Here is a 10,954-nt window from a genome sequence, read left to right as displayed (position 1 = left end):
TCCATAAGAACCCTCAATAGTAAATATCAACGGAGCAAAATCTCTTCAATCCATTACTTTCATTGAGTCTGGAACGCCTAAAATTCTTAAGACCACTTAAACCTGTACAAAATATCTTCACACAAAATCTTGTGGAAACAACTTGTATAGGACCGCTTTCAACAAATTTTTTTCTTTCTTTTTACACGTTCCTTCCATTCCAATAAAATAAAATAAAATAAAAAAATCTTAACAAGAAGTAATCATTAGAGAATCCTTGAACGAACAAAAAAAAACAAGAAAACTTCGAACCACAATGGTGCAGTACCTCGTTTCATCTCCGTCTCTTCTTTTTTTTTTTTTTTTTTCTTAATGATCAAACAAACCGACCTGTCCTTCTCCTTTTTTTTTCTTTCTTCCCTCAACAATCAGACAAACCGATTGTCTCCTAAATTACCACTAAACTGTAATTATATGGTTATATATATATTCAAAAAAAAAAGAAAAATATATAATAATACAATGCGTAAATAATTTGAGAAAATTTTTGATCATTTTACGTTTAAAATTTAAATATACTTAACGTTAACTAACGGTGTTAATCTGGTTAGGACCTATACGTAATATATTGTACTAAGAGGACCCAACATTAGTTTGTGATCCACTAAAGGAACCTATATGCAAAAAACTCTTTTATATAATTTCGACTCAGATTAAAATATTAAGTAGAGAAAACCATGGGATCTAATTTATTGAAGGGTATGCAATCATCTAAATGTGGAGTCAAATAAATTTAGATTCTCTGCCTGTAGGTAGGGGCATTCAAGTTTTGCCTTATATTTAAATGACCTGTAAATGTAATAATTGACAACGTAGTTAATGTATATGAACGCCTGAAAGCTGGCTGTGAGGAAGTGAATTGTTTTTCTTTTTCTTTTTGTTTGATTTGATTGGACTTAAAAGTCAAAACTGGTGGAGGTGATGATGACTAAAGTATTATGTCTTACGAGTTGTCTAGATATTTTTTTCCTTTTTCCGTACAGAAAATTCGTGGAAAGCATATTCGCTTCCACTATCCATCCTCATCTGACTGCAGTCGTGGACATGCATGTTATCTTAGTGAGAATATTACTTTCGAATCAATTATTATCCGATGAATTAGTTATCTGATTTATTTATCTTATTGGATATGTATTCTTTTAAATTAAGATAATATGATTAATTTTTAGATTATCGATTAAAGTAAATATAAAAGAATCAACGGGGTTAGTCCAAGTGGTAAGCAATTTGGTCCGCTTAACCAAGGTTCCGGTATCGAAATTTGTAGATGCAAAAAATCCCACACCCACCATAGCCAGGTGTGCGACGCGGGTCAAACACTGGATTAGTCAGGGCAAAGCCTTAGAAACTAAGGTTGAAAAAGAAAAAAAATTAATATATATAAAAGAAAATAAATACAAAGAAATGTAAGAAAATAAAAAAACTATCAAAATCAGAAAATAGAATTAACAAAATTGTTATATTGTAAATTCTTAACCCTAATCCTTATCAATAAAATGGTAGATATATCAATAGGATGTTCAATGTTTAATTCCATTCTATAATGAAATTCTTACTAACGTAAGTAGGTAATTATCTGATCTGAAAAATTGATCGGATTTGATCCAATACATTTGGATGTAGATATGTTAATGCCACGATCTAATCTAATCCAAATCTGATGTCTTACCTGCTTTCACTGGTTTAAAACTTGTTTTCACTTGGTTCTTCTTTCATGCTAGTATGAAACATGTCAAGATAGATTGGCTTCCATTATGTTCGTTATATATGGTTGATTCTTGGCAACTCAATATTCATTTTCTTTCCACAATTTGATCAGGTAGATGGTGTTCTCATGAAGAGTTTGACACTCCGCTAAAATGAAAGAAAGACAAGCTCACGTTGGCACCCCCCCAACGTGCACCCTTTGCTTGAGAGGGCTGTTGAGGGTACATGCATGGAACAAAATATCGCCAAATTTCGGTGATATCGGCATGGGGAGAAACGAAACCCCAGCCGAAACCGACTTTTGCAAGATATTGCTGAGAAATCGGTCATATCTCGCCATTTGTCGCGATATATAGCTACATATCGTGATATATTCCAAAATATCATTTTTTGGGGGCGATTTTTATGCTATCTCTTGCACTTTTTAGGCGATTTCTCTCGCAATTCTATCCCAATCTTACCAATTCTATCCCAATGATTCAAGACTTAAAAGTTAATGTGTTAAATGTAATTAGGAGGAGAATCTACAAAGAATAATTTATAGATAGGAAGACATTATATAGCAAAATCTTCAAGATTAATGAGCAATCTTACCAACTATATTCTAGTGATTTAGCCTCAAAAGTCAACATGCCAAATGTGGTTAGGGAAGAATATATACATGAAATAATTTATGGAAATAATTTAAATTATGAATAAAGTTTGTAATAGAATCTTCAGAGTGAATGGATAATCATTCCAATTATGTCCGAATGATGTAGGCCTCAGAAGGTAATATGTTAAATCTGGCTAGGTAGGAGAATTTAAATGGAAGAATTTATAGAAAATAATTCAAATTTATCACATATTTGCATTAAATTAGGATATGCATCAAATTTACCAAAATTATTGACAAAAAATACCCAAAACTGGGAGCGAAAATTTTCAAATTGGGGCGAAATTTTCCAAATGGGGGGCGAAATCTCGCCGAAATATCGGTGATATTTAGCCATTTCGCCTGGTTCGCTGGGCAGCGAATAGGGCGAGATGAACGAACTTTCATTCATTGGGTACATGATTATTTGCATATACTGTTGTAGTTAAGTAACATTCCCTTGTAACTCCACTTATAAATACAAATTGTAAACCTAGCTCATTATGATTGAGTATAAATGCTGTATTACAACAGCCCATGTCCCTCGCAACACCCCCCCCCTCCACCCCAAAAAAAGAGAGAGAAAAAAAAAAAACACATAGGTAGCGGATTCGGACTTTTAAGGTTGTGTGGAAGAAGGCAAGATAAAGGGTGAGGTTGATATCATGTAAAGTTCAAATTTGGCTGAGTACTTGTATGAGTATTATTGGAAAATTAATGCATATAAATATGAGAGATAGACTTTCCATAAGAAAACGAACCTACTAAGAATAGAAGATTATAGTAAAAGAATTACTCAAATAGAAAATTACACAAAATATTACAATTACTAATCCACCTGAAATATAAGATATATATAAATCTCTTTATATAACAATAAGTAAACTTTCAAATATTGAAGATATAAATAATATAAGATGGTTGGCAAGTATAAGATGGTTGTCACTTGCCATGGAACTTCCATTGGATTGGTAGAGGTTTTTATACCTTAATGAAAATCATTTCTACGATCAGTCTGTTCGTCAGACCATCTTCCTACACTGTCTTATCGGACAGACCCTGTGAGTGTGGATCCCACTATCTCATATGAGTATAGAAAAACAGTCCATCAGGGACAAGTTTGATGAAGAGCACTTGAACACCTTATACCTCTCTATCTCTAACTGCGTCCTGCCTATTCGATGGGCGAGCCCTAGCTTTAGAGGATCCAGGTCAAGAGGATACACATGCAAAAATAAGGTAAGTTCGTGGAACTAAATAAGTAATTTCGACAAAAAAATAATAATAAAAAAAATGGAACTAAGTAACTGTGAATCATATTTATATCAACAAATAAAAACTCAGAATCATGTAACGACAACGCAAATGCGGTGGGTCGAGATAGACTGCAGACGACATCAACGGACAACAGCCATGTGATCAGTTGGCTGCAGATAAATGAACTCCCACATTTTAAGGGCATCGATCACATGATCTTCCAGAAGGAATTAAGCAGCTGCTTCTTCTTCTTCTCTATCTCTGTCTCTGTATGTATATGCTCACAAGCTAAGCGTTTTCCATTGCTAAGTTGGTAAACAGAGAAAGGTTCCAATCTGTGGAAGTAAGCAAGACATGGGTTGTTTAGGAGATTACAAGCCTGTGGCGGCCATGTTGGTATTGCAGTTCACTTATGCAGGACTAACTCTCTTCACCAGAACTGCCCTTTTGCAGGGATTGAGTCCCACAGTTTTTGTTGTTTACAGGCAAGCCATAGCTACTTTGCTCATCACACCGGTAGCTTATTTCTCACAAAGGTCTCTCTCTCTCTCTCTCTCTCTCTCTCTCTCTCTCTCCCCCCGTGTCTTTCTTGTCTAAATTGATTTCGTTGACAGGAGAAAGACAAGAAGAAGTTGTATGGGATTGAGAACCTTTTCTTTGATTTTTGTTGCTTCTCTCACTGGGTGAGTTTATAAGGGAATCTGTAGTATTCAGATTTTGGTCATTATGACTTCCTATATTTACGCTGACGAATTTCATGGTGTTTTGGTTTTACTTACAGTGTGACGATCAATCAGAACATCTTTTCTGAGGGTCTTTATTTGGCCTCTTCATCAATAGGAAGTGCTATGTCAAACCTGGTCCCTGCAATTACATTTCTTATGGCAACTATTGCAGGGTAAGTCCATCAAAAAACCATGCATGCATGCTCAGATCAATGTATATAGGATCCTTAGTTAAATATTTGTTGTGTTCCATAAACTGATCTGCAGATTTGAGAAAATCAATATTAGAAGCCTGAGAAGCACGGCTAAGCTAATAGGAACAGTAGTCTGTGTTGGTGGAGCTGTTTCCATGGTATTGTTAAGAGGCCCAAAGCTCCTAAACACTTCAACATTCCCATTCCAAGAGCTAACTCGTTCAGGAGGTGAGAATTGGCTACTAGGTTGTCTCCTTATCTTTGGAAGCTGCTGCTGCTGGTCATTTTGGCTGATTTTGCAGGTATTTAGCCATCATAAAGTTTCAATCTCTTTCGTTGTTTGGATAACTAAAATGCTCTCTATGGGTCTAACAACAGGTCCCAATGTCTGCTAGCTATCCTGACCACTTGTGTCTCTGTGCTTGGATGTGCTTCTTGTCAACACTACAATCAGCAACACTGGCCTTCTTCTTAGAACAAGATCCAAAAGCATGGCTTCCACATTCTATTTCTGAGATCTCATCTTGCGCCTATGCTGTAAGTAGTTCTGCAAGCTTTAATCTAGCTACACTACCTGAGCTGTTGGTAACTGTTCTTATACTGAATTTATTTACATGCATGCAACTGGAATGGTTGGTGCATACAGGGACTTGTAGGATCTGCAGTTTCCTTTTATGTACAGTCATGGTGTATTTCACAAAGAGGACCTCTCTTCGCAGCAATGTTCAATCCTCTTAGCACCGTTATTGTTACCATATTCGCTTGTATACTTCTTCATGAGCAACTTTTCATTGGAAGGTGATTCTGTCTCTTATGGTTTTCTCATCTGCAATCCCTAGTTTAAAGCTACTAAAAGAGCTAACTGCTACTCTTTCATTTCAGCTTGGCAGGTTCTGTTGCTGTGGTGGCTGGTTTATATATTGTGCTCTGGGGTAAAGCTAAGGATCTTAAAGAAATTAAAGGAGAGGTAGGGCCGATAAGCGATACAGTGAAAACTGTTACCATCTTGGTTGATGAACCATTGAAAGAAAGTAGTAAAGGAGACTTGCATGAGGCTCTTTTGGTTCATGAGAACTCTGATTAGAGAGAAGGCTAGGGCTCTAAGTACGCTGTGATGATTCTTCCATGTTCATTCCCAGTAACAAAGCCCAGGCCCATATTGGGCCCCTTTTCCCCATTTCTCCCAAATGATGCATCGCATTTTTGTCTTGTACCATCCTTGCGGTGGGCTTAAGTTTTTTTTTAAGTAATGTGGACGGACTTAGGGATATATCATACTCTCAAGGTTGAGTGGTGGACATGTAAATGGATAGTTCAAATCTACCTCCAAATTTGCATTCTTATATTCCTTTAAGTGTGTCCAAATCCAAAATTTGTCTTACCGAAAAATATTCATATCTGTCCAATAAGCAATTGGATGCAAATTTAGATACTTGCTTATCGGATTGGATAATATCCGGATAAAAATCCAAAAATTTAGAAATAAAAGAATAAAAATAAAATATGACAATCAACAATCGGTATTTGTTAGACCGGATGATTATTGGATATCCAATAAATTTTTGAAATTCAGATACATTCTTTAAATTTTGGCAAGATATCGGATTTAGATTCGAATACTGATTTTGTTCGTCGGATTTTGATAATGGTGTATAAGAGCTCAATCTAACCCATTTACATGTCTACTAACTACTAAGTGGCACACACTCATTAATATGTAGATGGCCATTACTTATAGAACCAAAACCACACCTGTTAGTGCCGTACCCCAATGGTCCCAGGGAATTGATATCTGAGACGGATCCGAAGTGGTCAGTGGGCCTGGGTTTTCCCCATATTCGTCTTCAGGCCTAGAGCTTATTTATCTGGAGGAGGCCCTGGGTGTCCGAGATAGCTCATCATCTCCAAGTAAGCCTTGGGACAATCTAGGTGGCACGAGCCAGCGCGCTGGGGCCCATTTTCCAAGAGGGAAGTCGGCTACTCAAGGATGTTGCGTGACTAAAGATCTTCTTGAGCCTTGGGATGACAAGATCCTTGTCTTCCTCAGAAGGCTCCGACACATTAAAGCCTGAGATAAGGCACCTGGATTGGACCCTCATGGTGGCTGAAAGCGACTGTTTGGGCTGCGCTTGGATCCCAGGGGTGGCAAGAGTCATCTCCACCCTCCATCTCAATAGCGAACATCCAAAGGTCAAGAAGCATTCAACCTTCGGAGGTATGAATCCGCTATATAATCCATCAGTAAGTGCGAACGTGGGTAAGCTCTATACTTTCCAGCCGTTCGCATTCTTTAGCTTTCGAACCCTTCAAGAGGACGATCTTCGTCATATCTTGGGGTTTTCAATCCTTAATGGAGTCGTTCATTTGCTAGCCTGAGCTAATCCGATCGTCGAAGGTGGTTTCCCGTCCTCAAAGGCGGCCCACTTTCACCTTGTTTGTGTCTTAGGAGTGAGGGCTAGATATGGAGCGAACCAAGGAGCTAATGCCATATTTCTTCCATCAACATTTGGTGCCATCTATGGGAAACGTCAACAAAAAATTTCAGTTGCTGTTCCTTTGTATTGATATAGGCTAGGAAGGCAGGGAAGGCTTAAAAGTTACTGATTCCCAGACACGAGGCTAACCTGAAGGTTGATGAACCAAGTGGGTTCCCTCGATCTGAAGTTCAGTATACTCCTTCTATGGCTTCCACGTTGATGGCATTATCCTTGGACATGACTCCGCGTTGAGACGCGCGTAAACTATGATGGCTTTTCAAAGTCATTTTCGTACAACAAGTCTTTAAGAGCTAAAAAAGAAGATGATGAAGGGGAAACTGGCTTATAGTCTTCTTTGGAAGGCAGACTTGTCTATCCCTTATACGTTGGTCTCTTTCGCTCAAAAAGCCAGTGTAGCTTCACCACTCTATTAAGGACAGAGGCTTCATCAACCACCTAGGTCCCTGGATTCAGGGGCTCATCGTGGAAGATACTCCTGCTCTCAAACTATGGGCTAACTTTCTCATATGTAAGAGCTTGGCTGCGGATAACCCTCTTTTGTCTCGTGGAGCTGGCCCAAAGTGCTACCAAAGACCTATCACTTGAGAGGTGTCTAAACTCCCCGTTCGTAGGAATCGTTTTCATATTTGGTCGGAAGGCTTGACACATCCTGAAGGGACGTTCGGCCATCACTTTCCTGCTTCTCAGCAGATGTTCCTGCTTCTCAGCAGATGTTTTCCTGCTTCTCAGCAGATATTCCTGCTTCTCAGCAAATGCTTTCCTGCTTCTCAGCAGATGTTCCTGCTTCTCAGCAGATGTTCCTACTTCTCAATAGATGTTTCTGCTTCTCAGCAAAGGACTTACTTGTTGCTTCTTGTGGTTTCCTTGTAGAGGAATTCCTGACAGCTTCCCTAAAAAACTACTACAGTCTTAGTGAAAATTATTGGTAATCTCTGCAACTTTGTGTACAAAGCTTTCTTACATTCTGTATCATTCATTTGTCCTTGCAACTTTTGGGTATCGGCAAGGTATAACCCCTTATAAGACTCGAACTAGAGGTTGAATAATGACGCAACAAAGGAAGAAATTTGCTATATGATTCCGAGTAAACCGATTCAACAAATAGAGAATCTCAAAGACAATGTGGAATGTCCACAAATTGATAAAAGCTCTAAAAAGAGAAAGTTCAGAAAAAAGGAACTCCAAAAAAGAGGAGTGCCATTACAAAGATAAATTCTTGAAAACAAAAAGGGAGGGGTTCTTGGTCAGCATTTGATCAAACATCTTCAGGGACGTCACTATCACGGACCCATCTGGATTTACCTGCTAGAGGGGGAGCGGCACTTTGACTTCAGAAGTGGGGGCTGAGGAACTGGCTGGGGGCTGTGTAGTGTCTTTCGAGGAAAATTTCATCCAGTTGAACACTGGGATTTCCAGGCGCTTGCATGTATCTGTGTTGAAAAGGGAGTCTTTGCAGACTTCCTTCAGCAAGTCTTCTGGGAGCTTCTTCACCATCAATTTAAAGGCTTCATCAAGACCGTGTTCAAAGCCAGGAATCGCGGCATCAATCAACTCTTTCTGATACTCCTTTGAACTCTTAAAGGCCACCACAGCATCCTTGCCTCCGTCTCTCAATCTAATAGCTAGCTTCTTGATCTCATTTTGAAAAACTTGGCTCTGCTCCTCAATTTTAGAAAGTCTGGCTTCTATGAATCTTATCTCTTTTTTGGAAGAGGTCAGAAGGCCTTCCAGTTCTTGGGTTCACAGTTGAAGCTTAAATTTTGGCGATTCAACAGAGAGGTTGTCTCCAACCAATTTTTGGTTCAGCTTATCGGTTGATTCCTTCTCTTTCACCTCCTCGTCCCTTTGCCTCAATCATTGAGCACTATTTTTGATTAGCTGTTGAACGCGCTCTTTAGCTTTGTTCAGTTGCTTCAGCAATGTGTCCCTTTCTTCCACAGTGGCCTTGTTCTCAGACTCCAGGGCAGCCTTCTGACATTCCAATTTTGCAAAATTCTTTGTTTGGACTGACACCTCAGAGGACAGAAGTTTGCTTCGACAAAGTAAACCCTCGGTCAAGAAGGCACTTTCATAAAGGCTCCTGAAAAAAGAAAGGAAAGATGTGTAAAAAGAAAAAGAGAATATGGGTAACGAAAGGGATGGCTTACTCAACTAGACGGGCAGATAGTAGGTGCAGAGGAAGCTTGTCGGCAGTTGCTTTATCTTCAAAAGCCATGCCGTGCTTCAACCACTCTTTCGTCTTGACTATTTGACCGGAGAGGCCTCCTTCAGCAGAAATGTTCCAATCATGGACCCAAGTTGCCCTTTGTGGCTCATCTGGGTCCTTAGAAGCCTGGGCCTTGCTAGCAGATCGAGAGCCTGAAGCGCTCAAAGGTGTTGTAGTTGATCTCGGTTCTCTGGAGGGAGGCCAAGGTGCATGGGCTTCGGGAGCCTCTGGAATTGCTTCATCAAAAGAATCAGGGATGTTTGTTTTAGCCGCTTCAGGAGTAGCATCAGAAAAAATCTCTTCAAAAACTAGTGGAATGGAAGGATGGGATACAGGGGACTTGTGTCTCAAAAAAGCTTTACAAGTCCTGGAGGAAGGACCTAGGAAGATCTTTCTCTTGCTCGCTTTCCCAGGAGAAGTGGTCTTGGGGGTACTTGCCGGATCACTTTGCGGGCCCTTTCCAGAAAAACTGATATTCACTTTCTTCTCCTTGCCCCTTGTCTTGGGAGGAGACAACGACCGCTTTCGATCTTTACCCTTACCGGTTCTCAGCTTGGGGGAAGTTGGGGATGCATGGTCCTCACTTGAAACAGTGACAGACAGGGTCCTCTTCCTCCCATGTGGCAGGAATGCCTATCTCCTTTTTTACTTCTTGGAGGACTTCCTTCAAGGTTTTCAACTCTGAATCTACCGGAATCCTTGTTACCAGTTGCAGAAGCACAACTGAGGGGGATGGGGAATCATTCTGTGGATCTTGGACTTCCTTATGGTCCGATCTAGCAGCCACCTGAGAGAGGTTATACCTCGAGAGAAGAGCCTCCCTGTCAATCTGCATAGAGGGAACTACGAGAAACAAAAACTTCTCAGAAAGTGGAAACGAAATCTCGGTCTTAGCACACATAAAGGGGATTCGGGGGCTCACCAGTCATCACCTCCCATTGAAGAAGGGAAGCTTCGTATTCCATCTCACGGCCGTGAATGGGGCCCCCCTCTCCTTTCAAGAAGATGTTGACAAAATGATCTTCTTTATTTCCTAAAAGAGGTTTCTCATTCAACTTCTGAATGGCTTGTGGGGAGATGGATGGCTAGGCACAAGAGATATATCCTGAAGGGACCCTACACGCTATATATCTTTCCTTCCATCTCTTGTGGGTCTGAGGCAGAGTTTCCTCATCCAGAACCATAAATTTGTGAGTAGTTGTGCCCCGCTTACTGAAGTTGTACCAACCACTTCCACCAACTGCTCTGATAGAGGTGATGCTCCTAAATAAGTTTAAACTACAAACTATACCAAAGCGGTAGCAGCATCCCATGAAGCCAACAAGATACCTCCACCCGTTTGCGGCCAGCATGCCGGGATGGAGCCTGTAGTATTCTAAGGTTTGTTTAACAAAGGGGCACAAGGGAAGTCTCAAGCTGCCTAAGAAGGAGTCGAAGTACAAGGGGATTTCACCCTCTGCAAGAAGATTTGCCCTTTCGCAACCAGGGAGCCTAACTCGAAGGTCCTCCGGGATTCTAAAGGCAGCCTTCTTTTCAACGTTAGATGCGACGGATGAAGGAGACTGGGGTAATCCAGAGGCTCAAACCTGGGTTCTAAGGTATGCTTTCCTACATAAGAAAGAAGCCTCAAATAGGCTGTAGTATCCATACCAAGGGCGATCAAGGGGAGGATTCTGTTGATCGGTTGGCCGAAC

The 10,954-nt window shown here is 40.1% G+C and overlaps 1 protein-coding gene across 1 annotated transcript; it reads left to right on the top strand.

Moving 5' to 3' along the window:
• Positions 1 to 3,876: 3,876 nt before the first annotated feature.
• LOC149018479 (WAT1-related protein At4g30420-like) lies at positions 3,877 to 5,928 on the top strand. Its single transcript, XM_089154366.1, has 7 exons — positions 3,877 to 4,173; positions 4,252 to 4,320; positions 4,419 to 4,535; positions 4,630 to 4,858; positions 4,935 to 5,093; positions 5,203 to 5,354; positions 5,439 to 5,928. The coding sequence occupies exons 1-7, from the start codon at positions 3,992 to 3,994 to the stop codon at positions 5,638 to 5,640; spliced, it is 1,110 nt and encodes a 369-aa protein (XP_089010492.1). The 5' UTR covers positions 3,877 to 3,991; the 3' UTR covers positions 5,641 to 5,928.
• The last annotated feature ends 5,026 nt before the right edge of the window (positions 5,929 to 10,954 follow it).

This window comes from Hakea prostrata, chromosome 4 (genome assembly GCF_041222555.1).
Source record: "Hakea prostrata isolate BN-2017 chromosome 4, UWA_Hpros_2, whole genome shotgun sequence".
NCBI lineage: Eukaryota > Viridiplantae > Streptophyta > Magnoliopsida > Proteales > Proteaceae > Hakea > Hakea prostrata.
This window is presented reverse-complemented; position numbering and strand designations above follow the sequence as displayed.